Source organism: Eriocheir sinensis, chromosome 9 (assembly GCF_024679095.1).
Source record: "Eriocheir sinensis breed Jianghai 21 chromosome 9, ASM2467909v1, whole genome shotgun sequence".
In the NCBI taxonomy this organism is placed as follows: Eukaryota; Metazoa; Arthropoda; class Malacostraca; order Decapoda; family Varunidae; genus Eriocheir; species Eriocheir sinensis.
Genome location: NC_066517.1, coordinates 21,285,040 through 21,302,790, shown reverse-complemented (window position 1 = coordinate 21,302,790; position 17,751 = coordinate 21,285,040). Strand labels below are relative to the sequence as shown.

At 42.6% G+C, this 17,751-nt stretch overlaps 1 protein-coding gene across 5 annotated transcripts in view; it reads left to right on the top strand.

Annotated features, from left to right (window-relative positions):
* Window positions 1–17,751, top strand: part of LOC126996134 (uncharacterized) — a 230,932-nt gene that overhangs the window by 145,577 nt on the left and 67,604 nt on the right. For 4 of the 5 annotated variants that reach the window (XM_050856342.1, XM_050856344.1, XM_050856341.1 and 1 more), the window contains exon 4: window positions 1,984–1,998. The exons of the other annotated variant lie outside the window; for it this stretch is intronic. In XM_050856342.1, the coding sequence (XP_050712299.1) occupies window positions 1,984–1,998 (15 nt within the window). The remainder of the gene's footprint in view (window positions 1–1,983; window positions 1,999–17,751) is intronic. 5 annotated transcript variants of the gene reach the window in all.

Below are 17,751 nucleotides of genomic sequence, written 5' to 3'. Positions count from 1 at the left end.
ATTTTTGTGAATGATATACTACTACACTTGTCCTTCCCTGTTCACCTGTCGGCTCTGATTAGCAGCACTTACTTATACTTACTTATACCTGACACTTTATTACCTGTTACCTGTACTCACTCAAGTAGGTGCAAGTGTACTGCGTAGCTCGTGTTTTCCTTATGTCACTCGGTTTCCCACTTACTAACTAACTTACCTGTGAACCTACCTGCTCACTTACTTGTCCACTTACTTGTTTACTTACTTGTTCACTTACTTGTTCACTCACTTGAGCCACTTTGTTCCTGTAGTGTTTGGGCGATGCACCTGTCTCTTACCTGGCCACCTCCGCGGCCCTCCTTACCTGGCTCACCACTCTCCCGTCACTCGGCTCACCTGTGGCTCATGCCCAGGTGACGTGACGGAAAAATACACACACACACACACACACACACACACACACACACACACACACACACACACACACACACATACACACACACGTACTAATTGATCACAAATCCAGTTACATATCTAGACAAATAACGTAATATTAACATGAAGAAGTAAGACCAATTATTATTAAAAATGTACCTCTCAAAGTCAAACTTAAATAAAAATAAAATAACACACACACACACACACACACACACACACACACACACACACACACACACACACACACACACACACACACACACAACGCACTATCAGTTTCCTTTCTTTCTGGGAGAATGTACTTAGCTCTGAAGTCTTGTGTTTCTCTCTTCATATTCATTGCAGTTTTGTGCCTATATGTGTGTTTTATATGCTATTATATAACATCTTTTATATACTGATCTCTACATATATATATGAATATGTATCTTATTATCTCCCCCAGCATATATATTCATATGTATATTCTAGCATACTGCATCCAGTTGATCGAGTCTTCTGCCTTGAGTATATATATATATATATATATATATATATATATATATATATATAGATATATATATATATATATATATATATATATATATATATATATATATATATATATATACATATATATATATATATATATATATATATATATATATATATATATATATCTATATATATATATATATATATATATTTATATATATAAAATCAGATCTATATATATATATATTTTATATATATATATATATATATATATATATATATATATATATATATATATATATATATATATATATATATATATGTATATATATATATATATATATATATATATATATATATATATATATATATATATATATATATATATATATATATATATATATATATATATATATATATATATATATATATATATATATATATATATATATATATATATATATATATATATATATATATATATATATATATATATATATATATATATATATAAATTTCCAGTACCTTCATAGATTTAATATCCTCCTTTTCCTCCTCCTCCTTTCTCCTTTTCGTCCTCCTCCCTCCTCCTCTTCTTCCTCCGCCTCCTCCTCCTCCTCCGCCTCCGTCACACACTCTGCCTTGCCGCTGTTCTCACACTGTTTGTCTTTTGCTGCTCTAAGAACTGTGTCTAGTTTTCCCTCAATCTCCTTATTCCTCCTCCTGCTCCACCTCCCTCTCCTCCTCCTCCATCTCCTTCTCCTTCTCCACCCTCTCCTCCTGCTCCTGCTCCTCCTCCTCCTATCGTAGTCTGCTGTACATATGTGCCTGTGTGTTTTCATCTCAACATTTCCTCTTTGGATTCCACGTTATAGCATTTCAGGAGATGACTCTTTGGCATTTTTCTATTATCACTCTAATTATTATTACTATTACTCTCACCACGTAGCATTTATATTCTCCTAGAGATTAATATATAATTCTCACCAATTTTTCCTCCCCCCCTCTCTTTCCACCCTTATATTGTATGATTACTGCAAATATCACCAATCATTTTTTTCTAATCCTCTTATCTGACTGTCTCCGTTAAAGGGTGATCCTTGCAAGGTGGGTGAATACGCAGTGTCGATGCTTTTCTCTCCTCTTAAGGGGGGTGTCGAGGTGCTGGTGGGGCCAAGAGACACCTCATACAGTTACCCCTAAAATGTCCCCCTCAGTATTAACAGCCTCCCGTTTTCTTTAACCCTCGTACCCTCCCAAAACAGACCCAGTTATTCCCCTTATCAATACGTCACGGTGATGCCCACTCGCAATGATTGTTTTTCATGTTTTTTTTTTTCCTTTTGTTTATTGTATTTCATTTACTTTCTCTTCCTTCCCCCTCTCTCCGCCCGCCCGTCCGTCAGCCCGCTCGCCCGCCCGTTCGTGTGGTCCGTTTTCTTTGTTGCTGTCCGTTTTTCTGTTCGTTCGTGTGTTTATTATTCGTCTCTTCCTTTTGTTTACCTTCTTACCTACGTTCTATTTTGTCTGTCCTTGGTTTTATCTCCCTACCTTCCTTCCTACATCTTGTTTTCTCCTCCCTATTTTCCTCCCTCCTTCTCCTCTTCCTCTTTCGCAACTTTGTCATTTTTTTCCTATTACCTTATTTCCGTCCTTTTCCTCCTCCAAATCTTCCTCCTCTTCAGCCTTTTCGTCATGCCTTTTACCCTTTTTGTATGTCATCGTGCAATTATATCTTCTCTTTCTTGCTTTTCCTTCTTCTTTCTTTTATCTTTCTTCCGTCTTCGTTTCTCTCCGTTTTCCTCCTTTTTATCATTTTATATACTCCTCTTTCTTTTACCTTTCTTCCGTCTTCGTTTCTCTCCGTTTTCCTTCTTTTTCTTTTTCATTTTATATTCCCCTCTTACAACTCCTGCCTCACCTCCTCCTCCTCCTCCTCCCCCTCCTCCTCCTCCCCCTCCCCCTCCTCTTCCTCCTCCCCCTCCTCTGCCCAGTTCTATCATCTGTTTCCATCATCTAAGTCGCGTCTGTTAATGTTATTCTCTTCCTTAGTTTGACGTATTCTGTTGCTTTTTTAATGTTTTCCCGTTTTTTTTTCGATGTTTTATTTGTGGTGCGTATCATCGCGGTGTTTTCCCCTGTTGATATTTGTTACTGTTGATATTATGGTTGTTCTTTGCTGTATTCGTTCAGTGTTCTTCGTTATTGGGTTGCTATTGTCATTTTTTGCTGTTAGCCGTGTGTGTGTGTGTGTGTGTGTGTGTGTGTGTGTGTGTGTGTGTGTGTGTGTGTGTGTTCTAATAAATTTTCTATGTATTTAATTTCCCTTTTTTGTGTTGCGGTGTTTCCTAAATGCGTCCTAAATTGTGTAGCTTTTTCCTCCTCCTCCTCCTCCTCCTCCTCCTCCTCCAATGTACTTTCAGATGACACTAATAAAATTCGTTAATGTTGCATGTTCATCACGTTCATACGAGCAACACAGCGACAGCAACACACAAACCAGGACTCGGATTCGATAGCGTTGGAAGCGTGGCCCAGGTGTTACGAGTGTGTGTGTGTGTGTGTGTGTGTGTGTGTGTGTGTGTGTGTGTTGAATGGGAAGGGTCTTTCGATATACTTGGTTTGTGTTTTTATCATTATTATTTTTATTAATTCGGTTATTATTGTTACTGCTGCTACTACTAAACTTATAACCACTATTACTTTTACTACTACTACTACTACTACTACTGCAACAACAACAACAACAACAACAACTACCACTACTGCTACTACTACTACTACTACTACTACTACTACTACTACTACTACTACTACTGCTACTACTACTACTACTATTACTACTACTACTACTACTACTTATACTACTACTGCCACTACATTAATTTCGTTCTTTTCATTGATACAAATTCTTAGTTTCAAATAATTTTTCTCCGTTTTAGTCTCAGACAATTTTACATTTTTAATCTTCTTGCCCTTCCTCTCTCCCTCCCTCCTTCCCTACCCTTTCCTGCCCTCCTCCCCCTTCCTCCTCTTCTCTCCCTCCTCCCTCCTTCCCGTCCCTCCCTTTGCTTCCTACTTTTAGATTATTTTACTCTCATTCCTTAACTTCTATCTCCCCATCCCCTCTCTCCTTCCCTTCCTCCCTCTCTCCCTCCCTCTTTCTCTCTCTTCCCTGAGCTGCTGATGAACTTTATTTTGGAGTCCTGACCTCTGACTTTCTTCGAGGTCACTCTGCTCTCTGACCTTTTGGTGGTATATGCTTGCCTCCCTCCTTCGCTCCCTCCTTCCTTCCTTCCTTCCTTCATTCATTCATTCATTCTTTCTTTCTTTCTCTCTTCCTTCTTTCCTTCCCTCTTTCCTCCCTTTGTTTCCTTTTTCCTTCTTTCTTTCCTTCCTTCCCTTCATCTTTCCTCCCTTTTTTTTCTCTCTTCCTTCCTCACTTTCCTCATCCTTCTCTGGTAAGTTCCTCTCTCGTTTCCTTTCCTTCTCCTCTCCTTCCCTCCTTCACCTGTCCTTCATTCCCTCTTCTTCCCCGTCTTCCTCCTCCTCATGTCTTTTCCTCCCTTTCATATTCTTTCCTTATTTCCTTCTCCTTTCCTCGTCCTCCTTCTTCCTTCCTTCCTTCCTTCCTCTCTCTCCACCTTCCTTCCTTCCTTCCTCTCTCTCCACCTTCCTTCCTTCCTTCCTCTCTCTCCACCTTCCTTCCTTCCTTCCTCTCTCTCCACCTTCCTTTCTGATCTTCCTTTTCTTCTCGTCATATTTAAGTTTTTTGTTTGGAATTATTTATTTCCTTATTTTCTTTTTTCTTTTTCTTTTTACTTATTTGGAATCAGCTGCGTTGTTAGTGCCAGTTGGATGTTTTTTTTCTTGTTTTATTTTTATTTTATTTTTCTGTCAATTTGTTTACCTGCTTCCTTTTACCTTTTCACTTCTTTTGACCTCTCGTTATTTTTTTTTTACCTCGATGGTGTTGGTAAGATGTAAGTTTTTCTTTTGTTTTTTTGTTTTATTTTTCACTTTTTTTATTCCTACCTCCGTCAAACTTTCTCTAATTCTCACTCGGGGCCTCAAAAAGCTTTCAAGAGAGAGAGAGAGAGAGAGAGAGAGAGAGAGAGAGAGAGAGAGAGAGAGAGATAACGATGGGCGGGAGTGAGTGTGGGCGTGGCGGGGAAGGAGTGGAGTTAGTTAGTACGGAAGTTTGTCAGAAAATTAGAGTTTGGACATGTTGAGTTGGTAGGAGGAGGAAGGAGAGTGTGTGGGAGGAAGAGGAGAGTGTGAAGGAGGAAGGAGAAGAGTGTGGAGGGAGGAAGGGAGGGAGGGAGGGAGTGAATGATTGAGTGGATGGATCAGTAAGTGAGTTAGTAAGTAATTTAACGTGTGGGGTGTCTTGAATTAGTAAGAGAGAGAGAGAAAGAAAGAGAGAGAGAGGAGAGAGGGGAGAGTGAGTATTGAGTGAACGAGTGAGTAAAAAAAGGGAGTAAGGGAAGAAATGAGTAAATAAAAAAAAACAGTAGAATTCCCATGTGGAGACGAGTGTTAAAGCCAAAATAAAATAAAAAATGGACCACTGAATGCAAGACAGACGGAATCAATAAGGAAGGAAGAGAAGTGGGAGGGTAAAAAAGAGAAGAAATGAGTGAAGAGGTGAATGAATGAATGAATGAATGACAATGGGGAAGTATACGAGTTCCTGGAAAGAGATATTGATTTCTGAGTGAGTGAGTGAGAGGCTGAATGAATGAGTGAGAATGACCAAGCGAAACGAGGGAGACAAAAGAAAGAATTGATGCGAAACTTTAGTAAAGAAAAAAATATATGTGAATGAAATGATAAACGAAAGAAAATTGAAAGGTGAATGTTTGAGTAGGTGGAATAATTCAAGTTGTAGAAGTAAATTGAAAGTGAATGAATGAGTAAAAAATGTGCATCAGAGCCTGTTGGTGAGGGAGACAAAGAAAGAATTGATGCGATACGTTACTAGAGAAAAAAATAAGTCAGTTAAATGATAAATGAAAGAAAATTGAAAGATGAATATGTGAGTAAGTGGAAGAAGTCAAGTTGTAGAAGTAAATAAAAAGTGAATGAATGAGTAAAAAATGTGCGTCAGATGTTCGTGAAGGTGAGTCAATTCAGGTAGCGATAGACTCACCTGGTCCTAACGAAGCTGGCTACCTGTCCCTCCTTCTGCCGCCCGGAAATCCTCGGCGGAGTTAACGGAAGGGCCTTTGACTCCCTTCCTCTCCCTTCCTTTCCCTTCCCTTGCCTTGCCTTACCTTGCCTTCCTTTCCTTCCCCTTCCCTTCGATATTTTCTTTTTTCCTTCCCTTTTCCCTGAACTTCCTTTTCCGTCCCATTTTTTTTCACTTCACTCTCCATTTCCCTCCCCCCTTCGTTTTCCTTTCCCTCCTTTAATTTTTCTTTCCTCTATGTCCCTTTCCATTCCTTCCTTAATCTCTCCTTTTATTTTCCTTACCATTCAATTGCCTCCACTTTTCCTCCAATGTCTTTCTCCTCCTTTCCCTTCCTTTTCGTTACAAATTTCCAATCTTTTATTTGCCTTTCTTCCATGCCCTTAGCTTTCCTAATTCATTCGTCACTCGCTACACGCCTTTCCTCCTTTCTCTCCACCTCTTGCGTCTTTTAATTTCCTCTCCCCTGTTCCTCCTACTCTCCTTCTTCCCTCCTCCTGTCTTTTGTGATGTCTTGTTATTCGTTTCCTTCGCATCTTCCCTCTTCCCTTCTTCCTCAACGTCCTTATCTTCCTCCCTCTGCTCTTCTTCCGCGCCCCTTTCCTCTTCTTCGTCATTATTCTTGTCCTGGCCCTTGTTCCTCCTCCTCCTCCTCCTCCTCCTCCTCCTTCGTCAAAGTTTATCAATACTGTCCTCCTTTTATCCTGTTTTTTTTTTTCTTGCCCACATTCATATATTTATTTTTTTTTCTTTTAATAAATTTGAGTGTTGCTGTTTTCATTTCTTTTTTCCACCTCGATGTTGTCGTAATTTCGCGGTTGATAGTTTTTCTTTTTCTTTTTTCTTTTTTTACCACATGAACTCGTGCGACAATTTGGCATACTCAATATTCGATTTTACCATTTTTCTATACTTTTTTCTTGGCAAGAGCGTAATGTCACCAATATTTCTTTTGTTTTTATTTCGTTAAGGGACGGAGTTTTTCGTTCTTGCTTTAAGGGAGTTGTATCACAGTTTCTTTTTTTCTGTCAGTTACTTTTCTCTTCGTGTTTTTTTTTCTCTGGAGTTTTTCCTCTGAAGGGAGTCACATTTCTTTCAGTTTTTTAGTGGTGTCGTATTTTTTCCCTTTTCCACACTTTCCATCGAGCAGGGCGCCGGGCTGGGTGTGTACCGTGGGCGTGTGTGGAGGGGCGGTGGCACGGCTCCCCCTCACACCCACCGGGGGAGCCAGCGCCCGCACCCCCTCCCTCTCCCTTCCTCTACCACGGTGTTGAGTATGGCCCACCACACCTCGAGGCCTTCCCCAGTGGTGGCCTTGATGTTGATAGGCCCCGTCCCTCCCCCCTGCGGGCCTTCAAGGGGGCTGACGTGTGATCCAGGGAGCTACATGGGTCTTGGGGGGCTAGGGGGGGCGTGTAGCCTCTGGGAACCATGTAACGGCGGAGGGAATTTAGCCAGACAGGTTCGGGCTAAGGAAAGGACATGTCAGCTTTAGAAGGGAGCAGTGATGACCTCGTTCAGGGTCAGAGAGGGGCCCAGACAGCTCAGGTGAGGGTTCAGGTGTCGTAGAGCGGTGAGTGGGGTTGTGGGGTTGACTCAGGCAGGCAAGTTTGGCCGAGGGTGCGTCAGAAATTAGTTTGCCAGCTCAGGTGAAAGCTTAAACTGCGGTGGAATTATGAGCGAGCTTTTGGGGTTAGGTCAGGAAGGTAAATATTTGGTTAAGGTGTTTTGAAGGTGAGTCAGGGTTAGAAAAATAGTCTTGGAGGTGTAGGTAAGGTTGTAAGCTAAGTAAAATTAAACAGGTAAGTTGGGTTTAGGGTTTAAGGTTAGAAGATTACTTTTAGTCTGCTTTGTCAGTATATCAGGAAGTAGTTAAGGTAGATATTTAGAATTTCTGAAGCCTTGACATCTTTCATAGGAACAAAACCTTTACTAACATTTTCTTTCGGCCGTCGGAATGTCTCTTTTTACCCTAAGAAAAGAGGAAGAAAACTTTTTTAGGGTCGGAAACATTAGGAAGATGGCTTTACTAAGGGAGGAAGGAAGGAAGGAAGGGAGGGAAGGAGAGTTGAAAGGAAGTGTCGCAGGGAAAGAGTAAATGAAAGAATAGTGTGAAGGAGAGAAAGGGGAAAGAAAAACAGCCACATCGACAGAAAGCTAGGTCTCTCTCTCTCTCTCTCTCTCTCTCTCTCTCTCTCTCTCTCTCTCTCTCTCTCTCTCTCTCTCTCTCTCTCTCTCTCTCTCTCTCTCTCTCTCTCTCTCTCTCTCTCACTCTCGCTCTCTCCACTACCCCTCACGCACTCTTCTTCCTCTTACTCCTCATCTTTCTACTCCCACTCATCTCTCTCCTTTCCTGCTCCCTCCGGTGGCTCTCCTTTGAATTCAGTCCCCTCCCCGGTGCTCTCTGAATGCCTAGCTGTCTAGTAATAAGTGGCAGACGTAATACCCCGGGACGACCCTTCTCACCGGCCTGCTTAAGTCGCCTTGTTTTACTTGAATTATGCCTCTGCTCCGCCTCCTCGTGACGCTAGACGTGAAAGAGAAAAGATGGACAAAAAGGAGTTATCGTGCCTCGGGATTCTTAGTAAAGCATTTCGGATTTCTTGAGATATAATTATGTTTTTATTTTTTATTTTTATTCAGTAAGAGGAATCCATGTTCTGGGGCGCCTTGTGATGTCAGAAGTGAAAAAACGTTATGGACAAATGTTATCCACCCACGAGTACACCTGTAATTCATTTTTTTCGATTTATTCACTTATTGTTTTTAGCGTGATTCGATGTAGCTGACTCATTATTTTTACTAGCGTTCAAATCGATTTTTTACAAAGTCTGTACAGTCCGAAACTACTGCTCTGTGAACCCAGTACGATTCCTTTGAGACTTAAACAATTCCATGTGATTTATGTTCATTTCTTGTGAGCCAAATCCATCTTCTCCCAGGGAAGGTTATTTGAACTCCAGGAATTCTAGGTATTTCCCATTTTCTACGTGTTAGTACGTTTTCTGTGTTCCAAGACAATCATAAAGCACGGTAACCAACGTTTTTTGTGTCTATGAATTGTTTGCCCCGCCAGTAATAATTCTATTTTACATTCAAAACGCACACGCATCAAGTCAAACTTTCTCTCCGTAGGCCAATTCAATTTCGAGACGTAACAAATATAAGCACTTGGTATATTTTTTCTCCGCTGTCAATACTAACTCCATTTTCTTCGTATTCTGAACCCAAGTCAAGTCCCTTTTATACGAGTCCCAAGCTGATGTGTACCTGGTCGGATTTTCGTTTCCTTTTATTTGAGAAAGGGAAAGAGAAAGAGAGAACGGGAAAGGGACAAGGAAATAAAGAGAGAGAGCAAGGCTTCTGGCGTTCCCAAGTCTCCACGTAATGGCTTGAAAGAACGCCGTCCAGTCAGTCCTTCATATACAAAGAATCCTCGTCTTTTCAGAAATGCGATAAAAAAAGAGAGAGAAGCTTCCAAAGAAAGAAAATTGAGTCGTGTACCGTTTTCTTTGTGTTGCCTCGTATGGCGGGAGTGAGATAGAGCCAGGCGCCTTTCCTTAATCATGAGAAAGAGAAAAAGAAAGGGTTCGGGAGGTGTTTCTTTTGTCTCCTCCTCCCGTCGAGTGCTGGACCTAAACTAATTAATCAACGCGCCTTAATTACTCACCTACCCTTCGCCTCCCCCTTCCTCCCCCTTGAAGACGTATGTAAGGAGGTCTTTCACCCAACTCGAATCTTCGGGGCTACACTCCCACACTTGATAAGGCTTTCGTAGAGGTTGTTTGTATTTTTATGGATAGTTTTATGAGCCTAGTGATAGTATTATAGTATAGAGAGAGTAATAGGGCGAGAGGGTGGGCCAGGGAAGGGTAGGAAAGGTCACGGATTGCACGAGGTCACCCGAACATGGTAGGTCAGGAAAGGTCAGGAGCAGATAGATTGTGTTTTTATTTATTCGTAGTATTTGCCTTGATTGAAGCAGAAGGAGATACGAGTCAGATGATAGGTCAGGGAAGGGAAGGAAAGGTCACGGATCACACGAAGTCACCCGGACCGGTCTCGTCGGGGATGGAGGGAGCTTCTGACCTTGAACTGTCCGCTCTCCCACACCACCTCAACCACCCCCGGCGTGCTAGATCGTCCCCCCTGGCGCCCCCTACCTCCCTGCCCCCTCCCTCCTGCCACCGAGCCGCACGGAGGGGGGGGAGAGCAGAGTCCCCATATACAAACAATTATGGCTCTCCTGACCTTGAAAGTGGCTGAGGGGACAGGGAGCAGTAGGAGGCGCTGAAGGGGAGGGTTTATATGCTTGCCAAGGGGGGGAGAGCATTATTTGGATGCCATTATGAGCAAAAGAAAGAGTTAAAAAAAATATCCCTTGTAGAAAAAGCTGTCTCTGTCTTCTGTCTTTCTCCTTGTCTTCTGTTGTTGATTTTTTGCTGCTCAACTGCCTGACTGTAGGAACCTTAGCGCTGCCGCCTTCGTGTGTCTGAGCCAAGGCAGAACTGGTGATCAGACTTTTGTATTTTCTTCCTCTGGTTTTGCGCCTCTTAAATCTATCCATGAAACTCTACGCACTTCTCTATGTTCTTTTCGTTAGGTCCTTGTGTTCTGTCTCTTCTTTCACTGTCACGTCTGTCTCTGTATCTTTCCACTGTCTTGTTTCTCTTTCTCTCTCTCTCTCCCTGTGACTGTATCTTTTGTCTTCCCTTGTTGTTGTTATTGTTTTTTTGTTTTTCCTGGATGTTGATGTGTTCTTGCTGTTGTTTGATGTTTGGTGTTGCTCTAGGATAAGTTGACTGTGCTTTTTTATGCAGTTTTGTTACACTTTTAGTTGATGTTCTTGTTGTGCTGTTGGCAATGATGGATGATGATGATGATGATGATGGTGATGGAAATGGTGGCTGTTGATGTTTTTTTCTGTTGGTGATGATGACGATGATGATAATGATGGTGATGCTGCTGCTACTAACCCTACTTATGCTACTTGTGCTGCTACTACTACTACTACTACTACTACTACTACTACTACTACTACTCCTGTTGTTGTGTATTAGTGGTAGTGGCGGTTCTTGGCTGTGTGACCTGACCTGCTGGGAGGATTGATCTATGACCTCGCTCTGTTTGGCTTATTCCGTGGCGAAAGAATAATATAAATCTCTTCTTTACTGCCTTGCCTTACATCTTATTTCGTAGTAGTTTCCCGTCCTCTGCCCCCCCTTATTTCTCTCCCTTTCTCCGCCTTTCTCCCATCGCCGCCTCCTCGTCCTCCTCCTTTTCGTTCCCTTCCCATTTATCTTCCCTCCACTTCCTCCCTCTCCTATCTCATAGTTTTTTTTTATGCCGGAAACTTGGAATATATTGCATGTTTCCTCTCTCTCTCTCTCTCTCTCTCTCTCTCTCTCTCTCTCTCTCTCTCTCTCTCGTCAGTGAATTTTTGAGCTGTTTTTGTTTAGCTTGGGGACAGAAACATCTTGCTTTTCTCCAGTCCATTCCTCCTTTCCTTTCTCCTTCTCTGTTCTCACCTCCCTTCTTTCTTCCAATCCTCCTTCTCCCCTTAGTAAACCGCCACCTAAAATAAAAGAAATATATATAAGACACCCATTGCAACCATTGAGAACGGGATGATGGATGCTTCCCCCGTTTTCTTTCTCGCTGCTGTGATGGGGAAGCGAAAGAAAAGTTTTATTGCGATGTCAGCTGTGTTGCGTTATTGGATTGATGGATTTGGATTAGGGAAGGTGTGGCTCGGTTTCTCTTGTTTTTCGTTTCGTGTTCTTTGATATTTTACAGTTTAGGGGTTTAGGATGTGCTGATGATGGTGGTGGTGGTGTTGGTCGGAACCTTGACAAGTTTATATACGTAGTTGTCTTTGATTTTTATTTTATTTTATTCTCTCTGTCTCACGCTTATTTATTGTGCATCATTGTATTTCGTCATCTCTGTTATTGCCACGTGTTACCACAGATTATGACTCGATATTTTCACTCTTTGATTTATCTCTCTCTCTCTCTCTCTCTCTCTCTCTCTCTCTCTCTCTCTCTCTCTCTCTCTCTCTCTCTCTCTCTCTCTCTCTCTCTCTCTCTCTCTCTCTCTCTCTCTCTCTCTCTCTCTCTCTCTCTCTCTCTCTCTCTCTCTCTCAATTCCTAACAGGGACAAACTTTGGACGAGAGTTTTTATTGGAAACCCTTGAAAAAAAATTACCCAAATCACATTATTTTTTTTTCAGGCAGGTGTGTGTGTGTGTGTGTGTGTGTGTGTGTGTGTGTGTGTGTGTGTGTGTGTGTGTTCATATATGTCTTAACCCATTATTCTATCCACCACCGTCAATGAGCTCCGACACAATACTTATACAGTCATCAAATCTTCTATTATACTACACACTTAAATATTCTTGGACGGCACTTCTACGTGGACCACTTTGCTAACCATCACTGTAAAATTCCGGTGCACTTCCCAGACGCAGATATTATTCACACACTACACAGACCTTCCTTTTAGCCCTGACTGCACTGTCGCCTTATTTACTTAACAGAGGCAACACAATCTTACCCTTGCCTGCTTTATGAACGCCCTAAAAACATAACTGCCTCCTCTATTATCTCGCCTACACACAAACACACCCTAGTGCAAAGCCAGCTCCCTAAACACACATACACACAAACACAGCATAGTGCATATTCAGAACACAGCAATTATATATAGACCACTTTATTGTACCACTGACAGCACTCTCTTGCCCCAGACATATGTAATAACCCCTCCCCGCTTAGACACACACACACACACACACACACACACACACTCATACTTACTTACCCAGCGCAGACAATGCTATCCCACTTCTCTTGGCGCCCCCAGCTTCACCACACATCAGACACAAATACTTCGCCCCCCTCCACATGGTCGCAATTCCCTCGCATGAGTGTAGGGATTCTCGGCTTTATTGGTATGCGTGAGGGAGACCTTCGGGAGGAGAATCCTTTTGTATGTTGGCAATAAATACCCATGGACGAAGAGGGTGAGGAAAGGAGGCGAGCGAAGAGGGCTTTATTTTTTGTTTTATTATGTGTGTTTTTGTGTGTGTAATTTGGGTTGGTTTAGATAGAAGTGCTTGTGACTAAATGTGGTGTGTGTGTGTGTGTGTGTGTGTGTGTGTGTGTGTGTGTGTGTGTGTTATTCACCACGGCCTAATCACGAGTTGGACTCGCAATCGCCATCAAATACCCTCCCAACAAGATCAAGCTCATACTCATTATAGTCGATCTATGGGTACTGCCAGGACCTCATACACCACATACCCCATCCCCCTTGCGCAAGGGGGGCCAGTAACCACTCCTTGTCAGCAGAAGGATTCCGGCCTGAGCGGGGCTCGACCCGCCGCCTGTCAGGCCGTTAAGCCTGGCAGCGCAGCGCTGTATCCGATTGTGTGTGTGTGTGTGTGTGTGTGTGTGTGTGTGTGTGTGTGTGTGTGTGTGTGTGTGTGTGTCCATTCGGTGTGTCTGATGTGCACGTATATTAGAGATGTGGTTGTGATGATGTTGGTGGTGATGGTGGGTCACGATGGTTGGTGGTGATGCAAGTTGATGTGGCAGAGCAGGTGGTGATGGTTGAGTTGGTGGCGGTAAAGGGAAATGTTTGGTGATGTGGATGTGATTTGAGAGACGGTGACGAGTGTTGTTGGTTGTGGCGGTGAAAGTGGTGGCGCAGAGGGAGGCGGTGTTGATGTAATGGGATTGTAGGCGTGGAGGGTTTAAAGACGTGTGGTGGTGGTGGTGGTGGTGGTGGTGATGGTGATGGTGGTGGTGGTGGTGATAGTGGTGGTTGTGGTGATTAAGGGAGAAGAGATGATGCAAATGTAATGCTGTCGAGGTGATGAAGGAAGAAGAAGGGGATTGAATTATGATGAGAGAGAGAGAGAGAGAGAGAGAGAGAGAGAGTAAAGAATGCCAAGTTTGTGACAGAAAAGAGAGAGAGGCAAACTGGTTCCGCAAAACGTGAAAAATATGTGAAGTGGAAGAAGCAAGAGGAAGAGAGGAAGAGAAACTACAGACGAAATAATAAATCAGAATTATGAGTAGGTTACCAAAATCGAGGATGAGGATGTGCAGGAAGAGGATGAAGAGGACAAGTAGGAGAAACAAGTGCAAGAAAAGATATACGAATGAAAGGAATATAAAGAGATAAGCAGTAAGAGGAGGAGGAGTAGGATTGGATGAAGGAGGAGGCAGCCAGAATCAAGTAATAGGAAGAGGAGGAGGGGAAGGGGAGAAGCAGGAAGGAAGAGGAGGAGGGGAAGGGGGGAAGCAGGAAGGAAGAGGAGGAGGGGAAGGGGAGAAGCAGGAAGGAAGAGGAGGATGGGAAGGAGGGAAGCAGGAAGGAAGAGGAGGAAGAGAAGGAGAGAAGCAGGAAGGAAGAGGAGGAGGGGAAGGGGAGAAGCAGGAAGGAAGAGGAGGAGGGGAAGGGGAGAAGCAGGAAGGAAGAGGAGGAGGGGAAGGGGAGAAGCAGGAAGGAAGAGGAGGAGGGGAAGGAGAGAAGCAGGAAGGAAGAGGAGGAAGAGAAGGAGAGAAGCAGGAAGGAAGAGGAGGAGGGGAAGGGGAGAAGCAGGAAGGAAGAGGAGGAGGGGAAAAGGAGAAGCAGGAAGGAAGTGGAGGAGGGTAAGTGGATAAGCAGTAAGGAAGAGGAGGAGGGGAAGGAGAGAAGCAGGAAGGAAGAGGAGGAGGGGAGGAGAGAAGCAGGAAGGAAGAGGAGGAGGGGAGGAGAAGCAGGAAGGAAGAGGAGGAGGGAGAGAAGCAGGAAGGGTGAGGAGGAGGGGAAGTGGAGAAGCAGGAAGGAAGAGGAGGAGGGGAAGGAGAGAAGCAGGAAGGAAGAGGAGGAGGGGAAGGGGAGAAGCAGGAAGGAAGAGGAGGAGGGGAAGGAGAGAAGCAGGAAGGAAGAGGAGGAGGGGAAGGGGAGAAGCAGGAAGGAAGAGGAGGAGGGGAAGGTGAGAAGCAGGAAGGAAGAGGAGGAGGAGAAGGAGAGAAGCAGGTAGGAAGAGGAAAAAAGAGAAAGAAAGAAAAAAGATCGAAAAGAAAACGGGATTCTTTGAGAGCCGTTAATGCGGGAGATGAGAGAATTTCTTCCCCCAAAAATAATCTTAATGATGAAAATACGGGAGTGAAGAAAGCTGCTGAGATTTTAAATACTTCCGCAACACAGGATATTGATTATTAGTATTGATATGGATCGGTACAGGTATTCGGTTCAGGTGTTGATATTATATGAAAAAAAAAGAAGGTCCGGTTGCTTAGAGGATGGGGTGTTTTTTATGGGGATGTGGATGTTTGACGTGTAAGGCTCGGATGTGAATAAAGATGTTTCTAGTCAATAAACAGTTTTCATATTAATTAGATAGATTGATAATAGGTGATTTGTGCCGTTTCCTCAAAAAAATAAATTGTGCTAGAAAGAATTACACACACACACACACACACACACACACACACACACACACACACACACACACACTTGTTAGGCGAGGAAATTAATTATGAAAAGAGGATATCAAAGTGGAAAGTAGAACGCGGAGAAAGGCGGGGAGAGAGAGAGAGAGAGAGAGAGAGAGAGAGAGAGAGACCTGGGCTTGGCGAGGTAGCAATGAGCTGATTGGGGCCACGGACTGAAGCGGACAGGTGTAATTAGCGATTGGAAAGGTAGATATTAAGCGGCTTACCGGCCAATTACCTGCCATGATTGGTGACGTGTGTTGCCGTTGATTAAAAATGTATTTCAGTGTGGTGTGTTGTGTGATGTGTATTTAGTCGTAAAAATGTTCTAAAATGGTGTGATCCAATTACTTCATTATTGATATAGTGAGGCTGAAATATATGATAAACGGTAACGTCTTCATTATTTCAAGCCATAATAAAGATCTGTAGATTGACGAAGTATTTGGCATCGGTAAACACTTAAGAAAAGAAGGTAATGCATGTTAGAAATTTTCAGTACATAAACTCTTGTGTTATTTATATGTCAGAATAGAGATGTAGATTTTGATTCATTATTAGACACAGATAGACATTAAGTTTAAAAAAAATGTTCAGAAAACGAATTCGAATAAAAAACTGTGAAGTATAAGAACATCAAGGAAGCTGATAATGTACATATACCGTGTTAAAGATGAAAAAAAAAATGATCAAGTACTCGAAATTGAAAGGAAGACGATTGATTAATAATAAAACAGACTAAACTATAATATCCAAAGAATTAATTCGAAAAAAAAAAATTGACCGCTTATTTCTTCTATCGATTACAACAAAGAGCTGGAATTTGACTGCAGGTTGACCGTTCATACAGATTCAAGTCGAGGTTTTGATGCATTATGAACATTTAAATTTCATAGCTTATTAGAATATCAGTGTTAGGCTCTTAATTCAACGAAATCTTTTAATCTGCTTCGTTATGCTCAAAACAAGGAATTATTTTGTACTTTACCTCTTTTTTTTTTTAACTGTGTCGTTGGGAGGGGGAAAATTTTCACACATTATACATTCTCTCTCTCTCTCTCTCTCTCTCTCTCTCTCTCTCTCTCTCTCTCTCTCTCTCTCTCTCTCTCTCTCTCTCTCTCTCTCTCTCTCTCTCTCTCTCTCTCTCTCTCTCTCTCTCTCTCTCTCTCTCTCTCTCAGGTTTATTTTAGTGATGCAAAGGAAAAAAAAATATCTTTCTTTTTTCCTAAGTTGTTGCATTCGAAATTAAACGCATAAATTATAATAACCTTTGGGGTGAAATTACTCTTCTCTCTTCGGTAACTTTCCTTTACGACTCTGACTCTCCTCTTATGTTTTATTCATTGGTTTTCTTTGCTCACATTTCGTTACTTTGATCTTTTTGGGGCCATTGTTGAAGAGTCTTTGTTCTCTGGCCCGTTGATCAACATTTGAGGTCTTGCAGGTTATTTCCAGGTCAATAAGGACTACTCAAAGGAATATTCTTGCCAAGGCCACTTATTGAGGTCATGTCGGAGGTCATTATTCTCTAGGTCACATACAGGGTGATATCAAGGTGTCCAGGTCATGTTAAGGTATTTCTTGAGTTATTTAATTGGTTGAGATTACAATGTTTAAAGTCATTTATGTCAAGGATTTGAGGTTACAATGTGAAGGTGATGTGATGGTCGTTCGTAAAGAGCATGGTTATGTAGAGTCTTTCTTGAGGTTATCTTTGTAGTAATTTGGGTCACAGTCCTTATGTCTCCTAGAGGTCACCTTAGTAATACTGGTCTTTGAGGATTTCCTGATCATGTGGGTCAGGTAGTTGAGATCATTTGGAGGTCATTTGGTAGTCACGGCAGCACAGGTTGGTCGGAGGAGGTCACAGTGGCGGCCAAACAGAAGTCAGGGCGGAGATATGACCTGCTTTGTGATCCCAGGAAGGCAGGTCACTACTACCCATCTCTCCTCACTACGCCTCCGCCGCCCCCGCCCCCGCCGCCGCCGCCGCCGCCACCAGTTTCCAGCCGTAACAGCGGCAGAAGGGCGGTGGTGCCACACTTATGACCCTCCAAGGCACTATTCTAGCCCCTCTCTAGCTCATCTTACTCTTCTCACCCTGATTCCCCTCTCTCTCCCCTCACACTCCGTCATCTTTTCCCCCAGGTCCCTTTATCTCCCTTCCTCTCCTTTCAAAAT